Source organism: Cajanus cajan, chromosome 4 (genome assembly GCF_000230855.2).
Source record: "Cajanus cajan strain Asha chromosome 4, NIPB_CcT2T_4, whole genome shotgun sequence".
NCBI classification, from domain to species: domain Eukaryota; kingdom Viridiplantae; phylum Streptophyta; class Magnoliopsida; order Fabales; family Fabaceae; genus Cajanus; species Cajanus cajan.
The window spans coordinates 5,297,739-5,320,158 of NC_138520.1; the positions used below are offsets into that span (position 1 = coordinate 5,297,739).

Below are 22,420 nucleotides of genomic sequence, written 5' to 3' on the forward strand. Positions count from 1 at the left end.
AGCTTGATTACCAAATTTGTATTCATAATTGTCATGGTGAAAATATATATTGAAATGTTCGGTAGACAAAGACAAATGGTGTTAAACTAGGTTAAATTTGTATTATTTTTCTATTTTAATCATGGTGAAATATTTATGAACGAGACTTAATGATTTTAATTATTCTATCTTCTCACCTAAGTCGCAAGGAGGTGTTTGAGATTTTTAAGTTTATCTAAAAAAAACCTTATAATTAGAAGTTTTTCAAATTTACTTAATAAATTATAATTTTATTTAAATTTGTATCATGAAATGTTTTGTTGGGAAAAAATATCACATAACATTAAAAATGTATTATTGTGCTATTTTTATTGTGTTAAGATATTAATGAATGAGATTTATTTATTTTTATTTGTAGTAAGACTTAATTTTTATTGTTGTATCTTTTCACGTAAGGGAGAGAGAGGGGAAGGGGTTTGTTCATAAAACATTTCAAATTATTCCCAAATTCACCCAAAAGAAGTTCGATACAGCTATAGAAATGAATATATTGTAAGAGATAAAAGAATTAAAAAATAGTGGTGACGGGTGAGTGGTCACATAACCGTAGCTTTGGATTCTTTTTGTAAACGGTAAACAAAGCAAAGCAAAGCAACCGTCCATACATACGCAACCAATTAACAAGAGTGAATGTGACCTTTCGCCTAAACTAAACTTCCTCTCCCTCCCCTTCTTCCAGGAATAGGATACTCATATAGCCCAAGCCCAAGCCCAAGCCCAAGCCCAAGCCTCAGTTCAGAACCAACAATGCCCGTCGCCACGAAGCTCGAAACGCGAGGCATTTTGAAACCTGGCGGAAACAGAGTAAGCGTTTCGGGAGAGGCTATAGAGAAGAAGCTGAAGCCCAAGGTCCCTGACTCCGCTCTGCAAAGGAACGTCAAGCGTAACCCCGTCAGGCTTCTGCCTCCCAAGACCTGTGAATGGATCACTCCTAACTCTGGTAATCCTACTTGTGAGTTTATGATTAAATTTCTTTCCTACTTGTGAATAAAAACAATTGCTAAAATATTTATCACGTAAGAGTGTAAATATATATTAAAAATAAAAACTTGTTAATTACTTTTAAATTATGTGTGTATCTAACTTTAAGCAAAACTCTATATTTTGAAAACAGAACAAATATTTACGGTCTGTTATCGATATTTAATGTATCTGTATATTATATTTATTGTGATTGTAAATGTTTGACGATGGATGCCATAGTCACGAAGAAACCGCATTGCATACCAACTTGTCTTCTTCGTTTCTCATGGTAATAATTAATAATTATGGTCGTAAATGGGTTTTGTTTTGTAGTAGTTAAAGGTTAGTTACATACAATGTAGGCAAAAAAAATATTTTAAAGTTCGAACTACCTTTATTTCTTCTTCAATGGCTCGACAGTGATGAACTGGATTAAGCTAATTTCCAACATTTGAATGATAATAATCATCCTGCTTCATATTCTGCACGTAGCATCACCATAAGTCAAATGTCGAGCCATATATGACAACTATTGGTTTAAATATGGACATTAAGTTACATTATGGTGTAGTTTCTTTAAGTGTTATCTTTATAGCTCTTACCGCATCTTTATGAATCTAGTTAATGATATGAAGGTGGTGGAACTGGAATTGGGCTTACGTTTTTTTTGCTCTACTAAGTACTAACTTCCATGCATGTGCTTCTGCATAGCTAAAACATCTGAGACAGGTTTCCCCCAACGGATTTTTGTTGAAAGGCCTCTGAGAGAATATAATTTGGTTTTGCTTTCTAGTTGGTTATCCTCTGTACCTCTTTGATCTAAAAGCCCATTTTAGCTTTGGATTCAGTTTTTCGTGTAATTCTGCGATTTGTGATAGTTCTAAATTTCCAATGTTGTTGTAGGGAACTGGGAACTTGATTTTTGGAAACTTAATTTAGTATTGGCAACTTCATTTTTGGCAAAGAATGCTGGTTTTTCACAGTTCCGACGATTTTCGAAAAATTCAAATCAAACTATTCAATTCATTTTTTAAAACTGGTTTGATTAATTGAACGATTTTTTATAAAGTAGATTAGTTTATAAAAAAAAAAAAACTGGAAATTTTTAAATTAAATCAGCTCTATATAATTTGGTTATTCACTTTATACTCATATATACAACTTAATTTATAAAAAAAATAAATTAAACTAAAGCAATTAACTTAATAGAAAAAAGTTCAGTCAACTAAATCAACTTTTTATAAAGCAGACGGGTTTAATTTTTTCTCAAAATATATCAACTCTTTATAATTTGTATCAACTTAGTTTGTCGTTTCGATTTGGTTCAAATTTTTCCCGCACTCTATTTAAACTAGAGGGTGCATATTACCCTACCCCACTGATAGGATTTCCTTATCAAGAAATCTTCTTTGATTCTTAGCAGATCCCCTTTATATTGCTTTCCATGATGAAGAATGGGGTGTTCCAGTTGATGATGATAGAAAGCTATTTGAGCTTCTTGTCTATTCACAAGCATTGGCAGAACGCAGTTGGCCAGCAATTCTTAACCAGAGAGACATATTCAGGCATGTTAATCTCTAAATCAACCTATTTTTTAAACCATGAGACTTAATTTAAGTGCATACTTAAACCATGAGACTTATTATTTGACATCTTTCACAGGAAGTTTTTTGAAAATTTTGAACCATCATCAGTTGCACAGTTTACTGAGAAGAAATTGCTCTCGCTGAAAATAAACGGCAACTCGTTGTTATCAGAACCAAAGCTCCGTGCCATTGTGGAAAATGCTAAAAAATTACTTAAGGTAACTCCAAAATTAATGCTTCTTTTTAAGCAAATACTATATTGGAAAATTCTGAGTTGAGATGTAAAAATCACATGGCCATTGGTTTGACTTATCCTTTTACAGGTTCAGCAGGAGTTTGGTTCATTTAGCAATTACTGCTGGAGATTTGTTAACCACAAACCGATAAGAAATGAATTCAGATATGGACGTCAAGTACCCGTGAAGACTCCAAAAGCAGAAGTCATTAGCAAGGACATGATGCGTAGAGGTTTCCATTGTGTGGGACCCACTGTAGTTTATTCGTTCATGCAAGTAGCGGGACTCGTTAATGACCACCTATTAACATGCTTCAGGCACAACGAATGCAAAGTGGCAACCAAAAACGAATTTAAAAACGAGGTTAAGGAGAATGGTACAAAATGAAACTTTGGAGTTGACATGAACTCAATAACTGAAGGCCGTTTAACTGAAGGATATGTTCCAAGCCGCGGGGTCGATTGTCATTGTTTCTTATTATTGTATTGTATGCTATAATTTTATTCTTTCCTAATCTGTTTGTATCTCACCCAACCTAACCAGAAAATGATAGGCCTCATCTTGTTATCGGTGTTCCCACGTGAAGGTGCATGTTTCTTTTAATACACTTGGATAATAAGTTGCTGTTCTAATCTGTTTGTGTTCTGTAATAAATTTCCAACTTAATTTTGCCACCCTGTACGATTGACAATGCATTGCTTTCATGTCCCACTATATTTTATGTTCTTCAACATTTTTGGAAGACAATTATGGTAAATTCGTAACCCATTCGATAATAGAAGAGAGGACCGTAGGAATTTCCACTCTCAAGGGATAGGTGTCAAATGTTTGCGTCCTTGCTTTGCCTTCGCTTCATTGCTTCTCTCGGACAATTTCTAGTTTCTCGACACTCACTTCACAGTCCGATTACGGTTTGGAAATGAATTAATTTGAGAAAGTATTTACTCAAAATAAAAAAGTTTGACTGATATATTTTTTTAATATCCAAAATAAATTATATTTAGAAGTTGGGCTTTTTGTTTCTGGCATGCTAAAATAAGACTGTAATCCAGTCCATCAAAAACAAAGCAGGATTCGCATGCATTATTTTGCTAACATAAATTTCTAAACATTTTAATTGTTCTAGTAAGAAACGGTATACATGTAACTGTATTACTATTGGATTTATATACTCGAGATTCTCTTTCCTGCGATAGGTAGGTATCTTTGGATAGACATGAAAGGAGTAGGAGAAAAAAAATTGCAAACACAGTAAATGAAAGGAAATAAAATGACAATTCTTATTCTATTTGTTTAAATATTTAAATCCTTTAAAATAAAAATAAATTTGATATGTTAAAAAGAGTTTTGGTTTTGGACATAATAACTGTAAACATAAAATAAAATGAACATGTCATGTGATCCTTCCCTATTCCAATAACAAGTTTATGGTGGTTACATACGAGCAGAGATGCACCCATTTACTAACTGTAACTTGTGTTTCAAGGTTGAATCGAGGGGTCTCAATCTGAACCAGTTTTGCAAGCAGCCTAAGTAGGTGTCTTGCCACTTCCGAGCGTGAGCTCCAAATCATCCAATCCGACTTCATGAATCCTCTCCCCGACCCAAGGCTTCACCTGCACCCCAATTCTCTCCTCTTGGATAGGAAGGTTGTGCTGCTGATTCACCACAGGTTTGATGAAGTTCAAGGTGGGAGAGATGGGCATCGCAGAAACAGAGGGTGGAAATGCTTGGAAGTTGAGCCACTGGCCAGACTCAACAGTGGAGCTATCAGACTCGTCACACTCGGGAATAGGTGGCGGTGGGTAGAGGTGGCGGTGCGTGGGGCTGGCCGGGGCAGAAGCGGCGAAGAAAGGGTGGTGGTGGCGGTGGTGGTTGAAGGATGATGCCATGGAGGTTTTGACGATGGAGTCCCATGTGGGAATGGGTTTGGGGTTTCTGGAAGTTGGCGAGGAGAGGGGTGGGGTGACAGGGGCGCTGTTTGATATCCTTAAAGGAGGGAGAGATGCGGGGAACGCATGCCGAATGTAGGGGATTAGGTTTGACGCGTTGTTCCCGTCCAAACGAGATGGGCTCGGGAAAGAGGATGAGGAAGAACTCACTTGGTATGAAGGAATTGGACTCGGATTTTGTGACGAGAAAGGCGTGTTTCTGCTGGAGGTACCTGCACCATCACCTGCTAGTGCTAGTGCTAGTGCTGCCCTGCTTCCCTATCAGTCATACATACATACACACTTCATATGCCCGTTTTCTAGTGCCTAAAACCATTTTTGTTTCAATATTTTCATTTTAAAATCAAACAAATCTTAAGAATCTCTATAAATTTTTTTATTATTTAATACAAAAGTTACCTTAAATTACTTTTGGATTCAGAAAACCAAACTCAAATTTCCAAGTGATTCTACATAAACAAGAGTGAATCCAAACACGCACATTACGATCCATCTTTCACACACACAAACAGACACTCCCAAGTAATTAACAAGGCTTAAGACAATTATAGCAAGATTTGAATCCAACAGTGAGTATTAGATGCAAAATATGAAAAACGAGATCTAACTCTGTGAAATGTGAATATGGAAGGAAGGAGAAAAGTACCTTGCGATAGGTGGTGCCGTCTTCTTCGACGGTCCAACCAGCTTCGGCGCAGAGAGCCTTGAGGACCTCGTTGTTGTCGCAGTGTTTGGGCAAATTGTAGTTCCCCTGCGCCCTAAGTCCAGAGTATATCTTGGCTGCTATAGCTCTCCTTCGCCTCTCTCTCCTCCGGTTGTTCTCTCTCTCCCTCCACGACGGCTTCCTCCGATTGGCCGCCGCCGACGTGGCGCCGTCCGAAGTCATTCTCACTTCCGCCAGCACGGCAGCATTATACGCGGAACTGATAAGTGGTAAGTGGTAACCCTCACGAGGAATGCGCTACTTGTTCTAATTGCCAAACAACCTCTTCCATTCTCCCCCTGTCTTTACAACAGATCAAGCAAGCTAGTTCGAGGGTTAATATAACGTGCGGGAGGCCTCACGCAATCTCCTGAGGGCCACACGTCATCAGCACCGTTAAAGGATCAACGGGCGGGATTCACGCGAAAAAGGCAGGGTGGGATTTGCCGTGCGGAGGCTTTGCATAACATGTGCACTGCCTTCTGATCACCTAATTATTAGTGTGGGTGAGGCCCACGTTCCGGCTCAGCTCGACTCGGCTAAAACCGGATAATGCATGCATTACAGCCTCGAATATCGATGCAGGAATATGCCAAAACACTTTTGCCTTTGCCTTTTGTTTGTTTCGACCTTTTTCTTTTTTCAGTTTCTCTTTTCAACTTTAACGGGTCAAACATTTAACACTGAAGCTCCAAACACACACAAACAGAGAACCAGGTCTCACCTTCTATTAGATTTCAGGGTATTGGTGTGGACACCCGACCCGGCTTCCGCGTGAAGGATTTTGGCGCAGGCATGCATATAAACGATGTGATACTTGTCCCCTTAAGTGACCTGAACCCACAAAAGCATTGTCCATTTTTGTTTCTTTCTTTCTTGTTTTACTTGTTTAATTTATTGAGGTTTAATTATTCATTTTCTCCCTTTTAAATGTGATGCATGTATTGTTTAGGTAAGGAAAATTCATTAGAGAAAATAAAATATAAAGTTTTTCCAAAAAAATCAAAACATTTAAAATGTAATATATATATATATATATATATATATTAAAATCATATTTATGAATAGGGATGAAAATTAAATAAAGATATATGGTCTAACATCTTTAAAACCAAAATTAACTTGTTTAATAAAAATGTGATGTTTAAATTATAAAAAAAATATTATTTATATGAAAATATCAAGCTTAAACTTATAAAAAAATTTGATAAATTCGTTTGTTTATTTATATAATATAATAAAAAATTAATATATATATATATATATATATATATTTATATTTATATTATAAAAATATAAATAAATAAATTTTAAAAATAAAAACTAAATTATCAATATTTAAGATATTTTTTGTACAATTTTTTTTCATTATAGGTTTATAGGTTTATGATCTGTGCATTAGTGTACATCAACATACATTATTACATATAAATTATTCCTTTAATAGAAAATGATTTAATTTGTCTCCTATTTTTTTTTAATTTAAAATTTAATAATATTAAATAAATTATATTTTAAAAATTAATTTTATTAGCCTAATTAACATTAATAATTTAAATAAATTTTTAAATTGACTAATAGGTTAGATTTAAACTTTAATTTTGTAAAACAAACTTATCCTATATATTTAAAGCCTGACTTGTTCTACTCTATTCACATTCCTATGTATGAATCACAAGGTTTAAGAAGGTAAATTTCATTACCTTTTGACATTTGATAAACATTAAAATAGATAATTATAAATTAATGAAAAGTTTCATCTTTTGTAAAGGATAGAAATACTCATGTTAACGAGATATGTAATGGAAAAATATTATTGTTATCAAGTCTTGTCGAGCAATAACATTTTTTTCTAAGAGTCATTAATTATGTGTTTTACAAGAATTTTATCTGGACATTTTGTCTAAAAGATATATTTGTCCACCAACTTAAAGTATGTAACGCATAAAGTTGTATCAAAATCTTCCTCTCGATACATTTTTAGAAAGACACATTTGTCCACTAGCGTCTAGTGTGTTACACATAGAGATTGTGTATGAATTTACATCTCAGCAATTTGCCATAAAGATACATTTGTCTACTACTCTCGAGCGTGTGTCACACCTAGAGACATATCAAAATTTCCATCTGACCATTTTGTAGAGAGGGCATAAATATTACTATTTATTGTTTGGTTGTCTTAATTATAAACAACTAATTGATTTATTCTTTGATTCTAATTATAAACAACAATCACTAGTTTTTAAAGTTATTTAGAATTAAATTTCATTTATACCATTCATTTGTTTTTATTTCCTATGCATTTACTTTTAATTATCATTAAACATGAAAATCATTTAAAGTAAAAGGTATATTTAAAATGAAACTTCAATTTATGATAAAATTAATTAAAAATAATTATATCAATTATTTTTTTTATTCAAATGATTTATCATATGTTCCTTACAATTAATTACGTTGAAAGGAGGTAATATTTTTTTACTAAAGTTTCACCTTGAATTTTTAATTATTACAATAAATTATGCTTCTCAATCTTATTTTAATGAATTTATCTAAATAATTTTTATTTAAATTATTGAAAATTTAGGATATTTTAAAGAAATTTAAAGAAGTTTATAAAATGAGATGTCAAGATTTCCAAACAAAAAAAAATAATATTTTAATGAGCCTAATGTTTACGTATGTGCCATTTTACACTATGCTATTACTTCCATGCATGTTTTAATTATCATATTTTGGTATTTTTTTTAATTTGGACTAATAAGATGCGACTACCTAGCCACCTTTGTCGCATCAATTATAGAGGGTAACTTTTTAAATATTACTCTCAACTCCAAGAAGTTTATGTGCAAATATATATTTAATTTATATTATTATTATGTAAAGATAATTTTTTTTACCATGGATTATTAATTTACAAGTAGAGTCATGATTATTTTTCCATAGGTTATTGTCTATTTTTTTCACGAGCCATTTTCAATCTTTTTTCTTTAACAAAGAAACTTGTCTTGAAGAAATCTGAACATGATTTGACAATCATGAATAATAGTATATATGTGCTTGTGTTGGGACTCATTCACTATCCTCATTGATTTAAAAAGGACGAAGGTTTATTATGACGCATAGGTTCATTCATTGTAAAAATCCTAAAAACAAATGAGATCATTTTTTTTTTGCTGTCTGCCCATTTTGAACTCCAAGCACCTATTTTTAGGGTTTTACAATCAGTAAAAACATTGACAAATATGTAAATCATAGTGAATCTTTATCTTTTTCAAATTAATGAAGATAGTGAAAGAATTTCAAGATAAGCACACTACTACTCAAGGTCCCTGCATCTTGTTCCGGTTTCTTCAAGAATGAGGATTTTTTCATTAAAGAAAAAGGTTGAAGATAACCTATGAAAAAATAACCCAATAACTTGACTTGTAAGTAAATAACTTGAAGTAAAAAAAAAATTCTTAAATAATATATATTATACATAGATTTCCAAAAGTTGAGAGTAATATTTAAAAAACTTAACCTCTTTAACTAATGTGACAAAGATAAATAAGTGGTCACATCTTACTACTCCAATTCACGAGAAACACCAAAAACATGTTAATCAAAACATGCATGAAAATAATAATATAAAATGTAATCTTCATTAAACATAAAACATAATTTTAAAATAATTCGATAATTATTCTAAACCATATATTTCGTTCATATATATATATATATGTTTATTGTGATTTTATTGTATTAAAATTTAAAAATAGACATTTTTTATTTATTTTATGTACTCTGAAAGAGAAAATACTTAATCAAAATGAAGTATAAGTTTATACAATGATACTTATAAAACTGAAACTTAGAATTAGTAATGATCCTTTGCAGCAGTACACAGCAACTGCCTTAAACTAGTTACTACAGTAGGATAGAAGCCAGTATTTGTTCCAGTACTGGAACTAAAAATTCTGAAAGTTTGACATCAAGTGATTCCACAGAAAAACTTAATATATGTGTATAATTATGTTGTCTCAGACGACATTTGTTCTTTCGAAGCACTCCTTTTCATGCTAATACGCTGTTAATTACTACTAGTTTTTTTTCTTTCTTTCCAGCAAGTAGCCGCAGCATGAAAAGAAGTACTTAGAATAAATGCAATTCAGTCACTACAGACAACGAGGGAACAAGATATTTTCCCCATATAAAAATCACTACTATAGTTTGCTTTTGTCACATTTGCTGCTAACTTCTAAGAATAGTCCCTCAGTGCCTTATAGCTGCATCTTAATTCAGTCAATTAAAAGTTTATTTTGTCACATTTGATGCCAATTGTTAAGGATATTCTCGTATAGATGAGTTTTCTGCACACAACTAGTTGATTAAAGCTTCCATGATAGCATTAAAAAACTGAGAGAAATTAAAAATAATAACACAGCGTAGCTCTAAACTGCTTTCAAGGGTTGGTAACCCATGAAAATGCATGAGTATAAAACGGGGAAGACTTGGAATAATGTGAGGAGGAACCTGACAACCCTGAACCTATAAAAAAGTAATAAAAATAAAAAAAATGCATACATACAAGAACACGTGGTGACGCTTACGTATAGTGTGGTATATATTTAAACAGAAAAAGTAGAGTGACATGACAGAAAATATGGAGTCAAATAAAAAAAAATGAAACGACGCCGTTGCCGGGGATCGAACCCGGGTCGTCCGCGTGACAGGCGGAAATACTTACCACTATACTACAACGACCTTGATGACATAGGCATAAAATAGTTGTTAATATCGAATAATTATCATAAATTAGTATACATACCAATACTTTCAACACATAAAATTTTGCTTATTAAAACATTGTAAATCAAACTTTTAAACTAATCTATAATAAATAAAAAATAGATTTGTACTAATATTTAAGACGTGAAATACACAGAAATATTTATTATATATAATATAATTAAAACTTATAATAAATTATATATAAATAAATATCATGGTTAAATATATATATATATATATATATATTATTTTAAAAATTAATACTCATAAATATTTTTTAATATATAAATTATATTTTAAATTTATGATAAATTATTTATATTAAAATATAAAAAAATATTATAATTATTAATAATTTATTTTAAATATTAATATTTAATTCATAAATAATTATAATAAATAAAAATCGAATTAGATAAGAAGTTAAAAAATTATTTCAAATGTTCTCGTTGAGAAAAAATTCTTAAAAATATTTTCATATAATATAGAGGTTGATATTTAATATAGAGATTGATTTTATTTGTCTCTTATTATTTAAGATCAACTCACATTAAAATAAATGGTTAGCAAACTCACGAATATCTATGTTTTTAGGAGAGAAATTTGTAATTTTATTTCGTAGATGGAGTCATTTTCTGTAAATCAAAAACAAGTAAAGAGGAAATTGATATCCAGTATTTTTCATACCAAGTTCTCGTGACAATTGAAGGCTAACTGAGCTCCTGTGTGAGTTATGCATATGAGAATATCTAATTATCTATGTTTATTAAAATTACTTTTAAATTATTTATTTATTATTAGTAGGGAGAGCGGGGTGTACAATTGTATACTGATAGCTGTAATGCTGTGAGTCATAAGCTAGTTATTGCAAATGCAGATATATTGTTTTTTAATTTTAATATTTTTTAAGTTAAACTTGCTTAGAATTCCTATAAAATTTCATATTTTAAATCTTAGTTATGAAAATTCTTTTTATCCATTTTTTACCTTTTATTTATTACTATCTATATCACTATTTAGAGGTTAAAATTTTGCCTATTTTTAAGTTCCTTCTTAAGGACAGATAACAAAAATAAATGAAAGACTAAAAATCAAATTTATAAGATATAAAGTTTGAAATTTTATAAGAATAAAAACATATTACTCTTTCTTTCTGTTAGTTTTAATTATAATAAATTTTAAAATTTGAAGAAAAAAAAAAATTCTATATAACAATGTATTTCATATACTATTGTAACAACAGCATAAAAAGTCATTGAATCGAGTCGAGCTATTAAATAAGGTCTTATACTCTTATGATCATATTTTGTAAATAAAAAAAAATATTAGTTGATAAATATTTAAAACCAATCATATGATTATAAAAAAAATATTATTACCTCAAACTATGTTATCTTTATGTTATCCTGCAATCATCTCAAACTATCTCTCAGTTTTAGTTATCTTTATCTTTAAAATGTAGTTTATATATTTAAAAATTTTAATAATATGAAAATGAAAACTTATATTTAAAATTGTCCTGTCCAAAGTTGTGGCAAGAAGACATTAAACAACCACATTTGGCGCCACTTCAAAGAATGCAAGAATGTAATGACGCCAAGCAGTGAGATCCACCCAATAAAAATCTCCAACATTACCATCATTAACATGAACATTTTGGCCAAATAAGAAAAGCTCTCACTTCTCATTTCTGAATACCGTGATGAAACTAACTCAACCAGAGGTCGTAGACCCTACCACTCTCTGAATAGTTTTTTTCTGATGCTGACCCACACCTACGACAGCTCTTATTGGAAAAAACCCAAGTCCCACATCGACTAGAGATTAGGCAATTGAATAGTATATAAGTGGAAATCAATCCTTACCTTACAAGCCGGTTTTGTAGGGTTGAGTTAGGCTTAATCCACTATTCTAACATGGTATCAGAGCCATTTAGATCCACTTTAAATGGGCCACCCACCATTGATGCATGTGCCATAGGCATGAGGGGGTGTATTGGGAAAAAACCCAAGTCCCGCCTATCCTAGATCATTAAAAAGGGCCACCCACCATTTATCCACGTACCAAGCCCAATAGTGCTGGACGTGAGGGGGTGTATTGGGAAAAACCCAAGTCCCACATCGACTAGAGATTAGGCAATTGAATAGTATATAAGTGGAAAGCAACCCTCACCTTACAAGCCGGTTTTGTAGGGTTGAGTTAGGCTTAATCCACTATTCTAACATGTTAGAATAGTGGATTTATGAAATCAAAAAAAAGAAAAGAGGAGAAAAAGAAGGTTCTAGAGTTGGAGGGTAGTGTCTCCTCCAAGGAAATTGTTCCTAGAAGTCAATTTTTAATAAAACATTCTATCAAGAAATGTCTTCTAGTTGAACAACCTCTTCACCTTCTTAAAACTAAAAAGACACTACTCTTGGAAAAGAGTAAGGAGGATAGTGTCTCCTCCAAAAATCTTATGCAAAAGGAAAGTCACTTTTTAATTCAAAATAATTGTAAAAAGACTTTTCTTCTTCATAAAGAATTTAGCTCTTTTTCTACTGCTGCCACAACCTTAGAGCTTAAGATCCACCACCTAAATATTTTTGAAAATAATGGATCTCAAGTTCTTAGTCTTGTGAAGAAGAAGTGGACTTCACCTAGTTCTACTTCTTATGCTACTACTTTGGTGGTGCCCAAAGTAGACGGCCATTGTCTATTTAGGACTTCTCCTACTTTAGTTGTTCTAATAAAGCACCCAACCTTTGGTTTATATTGTTTATCAGATACATCTCATGGTGTCTTATTTTCTACTTTTGATCTTAAGGGAAGTTCAAACTTCTTTGAACTTAATTTTACTACTTCCCTTCAAGACCAAATTAGATTCTATGACTTTTCTAAACTCTTTACATCCTCTTCATTGATGTATCTAACATATAATATGATCAAGGGTTGTCTAGGTAGTTTCCTTATTATATTCACTTTATTTTCTTGTAGACGCCTAGGTTACTACATAGGGTACTTTAGGCAAGATATCTTGGTATATAGGACTACTTCATTAGTTTGTTATAGTTTTAGCACTTTAACATTTTTAGGATTTAGTTTTACACTCAGACTACACTATAGTGAGGATCCTATTCTTATAGAACCCATCCTTCCTAGTCTAAGGACCCTTGCTAGGACTATAGAAGGAATTCCTCATAGGGTGCACTTTCCACATATGTTATATGAATATGTCATCCCTAATGCTTTATTTCTTATTTTCATTGTAGGTGATGCTATCTTTGTGGAAGGACCACTGGATTTGAGGACAAATCCTTTCGAAGGGGGAGGGTATGATGGAAATCTAATCCCCAAGGATCCCTTTGGAAGAAGTAAGACCAAGAAGGGTGAAGGGTGATCCAAGGATGCTCACACATGAAGACCATTAGGCCTCTAACTAGGTCTATGGTTAGGGGGCTAGAGGAGGCTTCTATAGAGGACGGAATACTAACATGGATGATGAAGAGGTAGATCTGAGGACAGATCCTTCCCAAGAAGGAGGGTATGATGGAGGACCATCCAAGGAAGAGGAATACATGAAGGCCATTGGACCTTTGACAAGGTCCATGGTAAGGAAGCTAGAAGAGACATCTAAGGAGGAGGTGCTTCTTAGACCCTTGCTCACCATGAGCATTGTGTACTTTTCTCCTTAGTAGTATCTTGAGTAGTCCCATTGTATATATTGTATATAGTAGACTTTGTATAGGATTGTTTTGCCTTTGTATTTTTGAGGCACCTTTTTCTTTTTAGAAGTAGGCATAGGAGTGGCATTAGTAAACTAAAGTGTGCTCCTAGCATTTTAGCCAAATGTGGTCTTAGGATAAAGGTTTTACATATTGGACTCATTTAACTCCTAATTTTTCATAGATTTGATTTAGCTAGGTTCCATTCACATTGAATGAACCTAACTAAACCAAATGAACCATTTTCAAACCGGGTGGAGTTAAATGAAACCAATCAAAACCGTCCACACCTTTGTGTTCACACCTTGTGTTCACATTGGTGCACACTTGGCCAAATGCTTGGACCTCCTTTCTCTCCTACACAAGGGCGGTTTAGGAAGGCTCAACCATGGTTCTTAGTGAACCATGGTCTAGCCTTTTCTTGCTCCCTAAGTTGGACGGACCCAACCATGGTTCCTAGTGAACCATGGTCTAGTCTAGCTTAACCCCTAGGTGGCCACGCCTATATAGCCTCAAATTTTCACTTGTATGACACTTTTGGCATTAATGAGAATTGAGTATTCAGATTAGAGATCAGATTTCTCTCCTCCCAAAGGTCCTAAACCTCTTTGTGCAAAACCAATCTCTTATCACTTTTCCAAAGACAAGTGTGGCGGGTTGAAGAATGCTTATCCTTTCACCAAGAGTGGCGCATTCTTGAGAGGCTTCTCCACCATCTTAAGGTGGCCGTGAGGTTCCTCCCTCCATTGGAGCCTTACACAAGCATTGGAAGGATTCTAGGAGTACAAAGATCTAGGGAAAGACTTGAAGGAAGCTACATCAATCCGGCCTCCTCCAAAGTTCTTCCATCATTTGAACCCAAGTCCCGCCAATCCTAGATCATTAAAAAGGGTCACCCACCATTTATCCACGTACCAAGCCCAATAGTGTTGGACGTAAGGGGGTGTATTGGGAAAAACCCAAGTCCCACATCGACTAGAGATTAGGCAATTGAATAGTATATAAGTGGAAAGCAACCCTCACCTTACAAGCCGGTTTTGTAGGGTTGAGTTAGGCTTAATCCACTATTCTAACATGGTATCAGAGCCATTTAGATCCACTTTAAAAATGGGCCACCCACCATTGATGCATGCCTCACAGGCATGAGGGGGTGTATTGGGAAAAACCCAAGTCCCGCCAATCCTAGATCATTAAAAAGGGCCACCCACCATTTATCCACGTACCAAGCCCAATAGTGCTGGACGTGAGGGGGTGTATTGGGAAAAACCCAAGTCCCACATCGACTAGAGATTAGGCAATTGAATAGTATATAAGTGGAAATCAACCCTTACCTTACAAGCCGGTTTTGTAGGGTTGAGTTAGGCTTAATCCACTATTCTAACAGCTCTAGGAGACCAATAAATTTGGCATGAACTCATGAATTAAAGGATATAAGACCTTCACCTTCACATCACGTAACGTCGCAATTACTACAAACGATGCTGTCAATTTCTGTGTTTTTACACTGTTTCCTCTCTAAATTAATTTTCTTTGAAATCTGTAGTGCTTCTATGAAACAAACCTTATTATAATGTGTAATTTCAGACATTAAGTATAAAAAGAACATTAATAGTGGTCGGCATGCTTATCTTAAATACTAACCCATATGACCCATGTCTTGGTGTCTAGTATTGTCTAATTAATTTATTGGTCAAGGACAATGGAGGCACGTACGTGCCAAAACAAAGATGACTCAATACGAGTACAATTACAATTTATAACCATGACTACTATTACTAGTTTATTCGCATTAATAACTGCTACTATTAATGCACTATAATTGTTTCTAATAAATTTCACGGCTATATTTCAAGCTATTCATAGGTGGTTTTTTGTAGAGCGAAGCTTTCATAAATGCAAAATACTACTAATAATAAAAAAAACCTTTAAGCATGAACACTTGAACAGCAAGGGAAAATGTTTTTTTTTAGTAAATTATTGGTAGTCAAAAAAATTAGGAAAATAGAATAATACTCAAATTTAAAACAAAAACCTTTAAAGTTTAATTTTTTTTAAAAAAATTACATTTACCTCGTCCTAAAAGGACGAATGAGGACTTTTAACTTGCATTCTCCATTTTAACTTCAAAAGATAAGTGTTTGATTCTTTACTTTTTCCATATTCATTTTCCTTTCTATTATTTCAAATAGAGATTGTTTGTTGTTTCTTCAAAAAATAAACAGGTATTGCTTCCTGCAATTCAAGCAACATATTCTTCGATAACGTATCGTTCTTCTCCGTAAATTAATCCATTACAAATTAATAAATATTTTGAAATAATCTTTTATTTTAATTTTACTAGTTTCCACATTTAGTCTCCCATTTGAACTGAATATGTCACATTTTCAAAATTATGAGAATAAAAAAATCACCATTTACCTATAATTGAAAACAATCTTTATTTTTTTGTTATTTAGAATTACATTAAGGTATACATAAGACTTTATTTGCTTAGCGGCTAGAATTAGTTTTACATACAATAACATATTTCCAGGTAAAAATAACGATTAAGTTTAATTTATACATATAGCAATTACACTTAGAAAAATTATAACCGTCCATCCTCTTTTGGGGTGCATTGAGGTGAAGAATAGAGATAGAAAGAAGAAAAAAAGATAGAAAGAAAATGTTATAGATGGTATATATGATACGATTAAAAAGACAGATAAGAAAAAGAAAACAAAAAAGTGGCAGTGAAGTGAACTACAAGAGAATGAGATGGATAATTGTTTAAGATGTTGGATTATCCATGAATAACATCATATAAACACAAAATAATTTTCATCTTATAAATTAATTTTATAAAGTTAAATTTGATTTTTAATTCATTTTTTAAGATAATATCATAATTTATCTTAAAATATTAAATTTATCAAATATCACATTATTATTAAATCACTTACAAAAACTCAATCTTATAAATTTAATATTTGAAATGTTTTATCCTTGATATAAAAAAATATATTAAAATATATTATTCATATCATTTATAAATAAGATCATATTAACGTATATAAATAATAAATAATTCTCATCTTATAAACAGATTTTATAAGATTAATAAACTCTTAACTCATATTCTAAGAATAATAACAAGTACAATTACACTTAACAATTTAAAATACTATCTGAAAAAATAATTCTTTAAATTAAATAGCAGCAAAACAGTAAACAAAGCCTCGTGTCCAGAATCAATTCTACTAACCATTGAAAAATTACCAAAATTCTATTAAATTGCAAACTTTTACTTCTAATTAATTCTATGAACCACAGCTTACTGGTGAAATTTTCAGTAAAAAAAATAATAGTACAGCAAAAATTGATTTTTAATAACGCACACGATCGTTAGCACAATATCCAAACGAACACTAACCCTATGTTTAGTTGGAAAGAATGTACAAAGAAAAAAAATACACAAACAACAATGTATTTTCTTTGAATAGAAAATAGAGAAAGAAGAAAGAAAATTTGATTTTATAGATACAAATTCAAATTTTTCTTTCCTTTCACTTTTCCTTCCATTTAAATTTCTAATTTTTTCTTTCCACCCTCCTTTCTATCCATCATTCCAAACGGTATCTCTAAGTAGATTAAACACCATTACAGCCACTTTAAGTTGGTGGCGCTGGAAGAGTAGCAGTGGCGCCTCAGCAAAACACAAAAAATCTTCTAAGACGAATCAAAGTTAGGGGAAACTAAAATATATACATTAAGATCTGAAAACCCACTTCCTAGGTCAGCAATACATTGAATCAAGTTGAAAAGAAAGCCACGGAGACTCCCCTATCCATCAAGATGCAAGGTCACATATATATCTACATAACTTGCGGGCTACCAAAAGAGTAAGAACCTCTATAACCTCAAACTACTTACCTACTACTATATCAGAAAGTTACAAATCACCGATAAATATGTTACATAACACGAATGGAAGTGGTCATTACATACAATATCTTGGTTAGCATAGACAATATAACTTATAAAATGTCATTTCCCGCATCATTCCATCTCATTTGCACACAGTCTTAAGCCTCTTTGCAGCTTGGACAAATCCCACAATGACCTGCAACTCGTCCATTTGCTTCACAAGAAAGAAACACAATTTCAGACTATCACATAGACAAAATCTTGTTCACATAGACACTAGAGCGGATACACACACACACACACCATATATTCAACGGCAATGCTTTATTCTTTGGGTGGAATTTGGAGACATGCTTCCGTCATAGACACATGAGACAAGATTTTTTTTACATGTGGGCTACGGGTTTCCAGAATATTGAAACTTTTATTAATATAATACTCATGTTTGTTGGTCTCAAATATAACCAAATATAAACTAATCTACTAATCTCACTCTCTATTTAATGTAATTATCCCCAAAATACGGGTTTGCAATGTTTCTTTTTATTCTTGATATTAGATTAGATTTCAAAAAATGATAGTTCAAAAAAATAAGTTATTTTTTATATGGAATTAGCAAAATTAAATTATTTAAACTACGTTTCTTAATTAGCATTAATCATTTTATTACTTATAATCAAAAGCAGAGGGAATATTAATTACGCTTAAAAATGTTTAGCCCATAAAAATAAGCTGGTTTTGACAATGGTCCTAACGTATTTTCTTTAGTTTTCATCCTTAAAAAAACTGTTCGTCCCTAGAGTATCTACTGCCGATAGCAGTGACTAATCTCCTTGCTACGTTAGAGGCACCTCAAAGGGTGGGATAGCTAGCCCCAAGATTTAACGCGATTACATAAACAAGGCAGAATTCGAACCCCTCACCTTGCTTCTATATGATTAATTTTAGTCCCTATAAGTAGATGACACTCATTAAGTGCGTATGTAAATAAAAAGTCAAATGACTATATTATGAGTCTATTTAGAAAAAATTGAGATTCTCTACTGAAAAATAAAAACCTTTTCTGATTAAAAAAAAACTCTCAAAAATTCTTCAAATATTGTATCTAAACAAATTCAAAGTATCACTTACTAATGTCCGTAATATTATGTCAACACTTAACAACTCTAAATAATTTTCTAAATCCTTAAAATTTTATTTTTCTAATCCTAAAATTAATAGTTAAGGACCAAAAATAAAATTTTAGGTTTTTAGGGGATGCAAATCAAATAACAATGCTTTAAAGGATCATCGTAAAAATCAACTCATTTTTTAAGAAGAAAACAATTATTTCAAAAATGAGAAAAATGAAAAACAATAAAAAGAAATTCAAGAATCAAAATCAAAAGTCAATTAATATATCAAGACTAAAAACATATTTAAGCTTATTTAATATTTAAAATTAAGAGCATTAACAACACTGGCATTACACAAAAACATTGTACAACTAAAAGAGGTAGAGTATTATAATTGACTAAAGAAAACAGCTTATTAATCGGAAACTATGCTTATTTGATATGTATTTTATCATCAAAATATTTAAAACATTAGATAAGACATTTAAAGATTAGAAAGAATGATGCACCAAAAAAAATTTACATTGCACCCAAAAAGAAAAGATTGGAAAGAATCAAGATGGTAACACTTAATAATAGAAACTAGCATACTCTGAAAGAGATTGGAATCGGATATGCAATTCACCACTATCAAAACCTCTTTGGCGAACCATAGAATATTTCAATGATTACTATTTAAGACAAATCAATATGCAATCAGCAAATTTTAGATACCTCCAGTCAAAATAAATAAATTAGATACCTGCGACATGAAATGCCTCTGAACAACGTCAACTAGCTGCTCTTTTGACGGGTTTGGGACCGCATCCACCTATAGAACCATTTCAAGAAGTAAGTACAATGAGGACACATACCCCCACTGCCAAAACCATCTTTTATGGGAGACAGTAGCCAAACAGTTAGTTCAAAGGAATTTACTAGATTAAAATGTCGCCAATATCTCCACAATGCAGCCATTTCAAGTTTGCTCAGGTCGACCTTCTGCAGATAATATTTAAAAGTAACCTTAATAATTAAAATACTAAGGAATAAATTATTTACTATGTCACTGAGCGCGGAAATAATTTAAGAAATTAATAAAGTTGATATACCGCGGACCCATGAGGCATAGAAACGGACCCCTTCGATTGTGAATCGCCAGAGAAGGACCTACTTATGGTCTTGTGAGATGATCCCAATGTTCTATGCATTCTATGCCTCGATTTGTGGGACTTCTGTGTGTCGTCCGATGCTGAGAAATCGAATAAACACACAAAAATTAAAATAAAAAAAAAATACTGTGAATGATAAAAGTGGTGGGGTCATCAAAGATTAAAGAAAGACACTACAACTTTAGAGATAGCAAAAGCAAAAGGAGGAGACGTAACGGATCCAATGTTACCAACCTCTACCATTTTGCAAACCCACGGATTTGGAAGCCAAAACAACAATTGAATGAATTAATAAAAATATCACAGCATTGCAATATATGCCTATTTTCAGTGTTGTATGCACAATAGCAGTACGTCAAAGTGCAAGGCTCAATACTTTGATCACGATACCAGCGACTGTCTGCAAGCAGAGCATTTAAAAACTGTCAAGTTTGAAACTCACCCATATCTGACCCATTCCACTGTATATTTTCAAATTCAAGATCATCATCTTCCTCGTTACCGGTGGGTGCTTCAATCACGCTAAGAGCATTTCTCTGTAACTTAACTTCAATACCATTTGTAAGAACCTGCATTTGTTTATACCAATTTAGAACAACAATGCCAAGCTAGTTTCAAATAATATAAAAGCTTATAAATAATATTCCGATATAAATCTCCCAGAGACCCAGACGAAAGGCCTGTGACAGGCTTGATTACAATGTACAATCAATCAGTATTGTAAAAAAGACGAACAGAATAATCTAGAGAAGTGAAATTGGGGGAAAAAATAAAATTCGAACCATTAATTAATTAACCATATATAATTAAATTAATGATTAGCTTCTCGTCCACAATGCCAGCAAAACGCTTCTATATGATTCAATTAAAATATCAATAGGACAAGTTGAATCAAAGCACAATCAGAAATCGCATATGCCTTATCCCTGAAAGAGGGAGGCAAAAAAAAAGGACATGCAAGTAATGAACATGCAATAAATCAAGAATCCCAAATTGAACATGGGCATCCGTTTGAGGAAAAAGAAGAGAGAAAAAGAAACAATGCAAAAAATGAATTATTTAAAATAGGAAACAATGCGAAAAGAGCGTAAAATAGTGAATTGATAGGTGAGACCTAGAATTAGGAATACGAGTTGAAAGATCATTTAATTTAGTTGGCTGAATTAATAAAAGCAAAGAAAAGAGCCAATTAGCGACTGATCCTGACAGAGCAGCTCAGAAAACACCAGATCCAGCAATAGAGAAAGACATGCAATGGATTCGAAATTGAGAATATAAAATAGTAAAAGGCATTGAAAGGAGAAGACGAAGAAGAGGAGATTTGAAATTGTAAATTGAAAAAGGTGAGTGGATAAGAATTAAGCAGTAGGGTTTGTGATTAGTTGAGAAAGAAGAGAGCAATTAAATTGGAGGAGTAAGGAAATAATGAAACAGAAAAAGGAAAATTGAGCATTGACAATAAATGCAAAAGAATGAGTGAAGGAATTACAATTACCAGCCAATGCCATCCGCCAAGGCCAACGGCTTTCTTAACAACACCTTGAAGACCAACGAGGACCGATTTGGTGCGGTTGTTTCCAGTTACAACCACTTTGGTGTGGCGAGGAAGCACTGATAACTCCTCTTCGCTACTGTCTCCACAGCTCTGCAAATGAGAGAAGCCTCCATTGACCGAACTCTCCATTGCCTCTAGCATTTCCACTTTACTCACTGTTTAATTCATCCAATCATGCATCAATACACCACTCCTACGGAAGATCTCGCATTGCTCCTTGCGAATGCGCCACTTTCAGAAGCAGAGGAGATAGGGTGGGAGAGAAATTGGGGGAATTCTGCAGAGAGAAAAACACAGATGGATGGAAAGAGAGAGAAAGAAAGAGAAAGAGAAAGAGAAAAGAGAAAGAGAGAGAGGAAAAACGAGTGAGAACGACTTCCATTGTTTATTGGTGTGTTGGGATGAATCCCGACGAGACCATAACTCCCAATCATATTCTGCCACGTCATCCAGGGAGGGTGGCCTCTTTAATCATGCGCTTCCAGAGACCTAATGTTGCGGCATGTATTGTACATCATCTATGTATGCCCACGAAACATTTTTTTTTTCTCCACTTCATATCCTTTTTTATCCTCCTTAACAACCCCAGTTAGCACATTAATCTTCTGAATTTCAAATTTTTCCTCTAAATTTAGTCTTGAGATGAAAATTTAGCTAGCCTAGTACATATCACTGCCTCCCAATCTAATTGCCATACAAGGAGATTTGCTAACCAAATATATTATGTTTTGCCTGCAATT

At 32.8% G+C, this 22,420-nt stretch overlaps 3 protein-coding genes and 1 non-coding gene across 4 annotated transcripts; 1 reads left to right on the plus strand and 3 right to left on the minus strand.

Moving 5' to 3' along the window:
• Positions 1–602: 602 nt before the first annotated feature.
• LOC109802915 (DNA glycosylase superfamily protein) lies at positions 603–3,498 on the plus strand. Its single transcript, XM_083073971.1, is given in 5 exon segments — positions 603–979; positions 2,426–2,571; positions 2,669–2,806; positions 2,912–3,198; positions 3,200–3,498. Coding segments are annotated over 5 exon segments (795 nt in total). The 5' UTR covers positions 603–786; the 3' UTR covers positions 3,231–3,498.
• A 582-nt stretch (positions 3,499–4,080) lies between these two features.
• Positions 4,081–5,863, minus strand: BZR1 (Brassinosteroid signaling positive regulator (BZR1) family protein). Its single transcript, XM_020363580.3, has 2 exons — positions 5,423–5,863; positions 4,081–5,034 (listed from the first exon to the last, which is right to left on the minus strand). The coding sequence occupies exons 1-2, from the start codon at positions 5,660–5,662 to the stop codon at positions 4,354–4,356; spliced, it is 921 nt and encodes a 306-aa protein (XP_020219169.2). The 5' UTR covers positions 5,663–5,863; the 3' UTR covers positions 4,081–4,353.
• A 4,290-nt stretch (positions 5,864–10,153) lies between these two features.
• Positions 10,154–10,225, minus strand: TRNAD-GUC (transfer RNA aspartic acid (anticodon GUC)). Its single transcript has one exon. It is a non-coding gene; the product is annotated as a tRNA-Asp (tRNA).
• A 7,452-nt stretch (positions 10,226–17,677) lies between these two features.
• On the minus strand, positions 17,678–22,054 carry LOC109802591 (uncharacterized). The gene is made up of 6 exons (XM_020364010.3): positions 21,621–22,054; positions 20,568–20,694; positions 20,066–20,205; positions 19,893–19,955; positions 19,717–19,785; positions 17,678–18,073 (listed from the first exon to the last, which is right to left on the minus strand). Exons 1-6 carry the CDS (start codon positions 21,819–21,821, stop codon positions 18,002–18,004), a joined length of 672 nt encoding a protein of 223 aa, XP_020219599.1. The 5' UTR covers positions 21,822–22,054; the 3' UTR covers positions 17,678–18,001.
• Positions 22,055–22,420: the final 366 nt, after the last annotated feature.

Coding starts and splice junctions, on each gene's coding strand:
- BZR1 (XM_020363580.3), bottom strand. CDS start 5,662: ATGACTTCGGACGGCGCCACGTCGGCGGCGGCCAATCGGAGGAAGCCG. Junction 5,035..5,422: donor ACGGCACCACCTATCGCAAG/GTACTTTTCTCC, acceptor TATGACTGATAG/GGAAGCAGGGCAGCACTAGC.
- LOC109802591 (XM_020364010.3), bottom strand. CDS start 21,821: ATGCTAGAGGCAATGGAGAGTTCGGTCAATGGAGGCTTCTCTCATTTG. Junction 20,206..20,567: donor GTGGAATGGGTCAGATATGG/GTGAGTTTCAAA, acceptor TCGATTTCTCAG/CATCGGACGACACACAGAAG. Junction 18,074..19,716: donor AGAGGCATTTCATGTCGCAG/GTATCTAATTTA, acceptor TTTCTTGTGAAG/CAAATGGACGAGTTGCAGGT.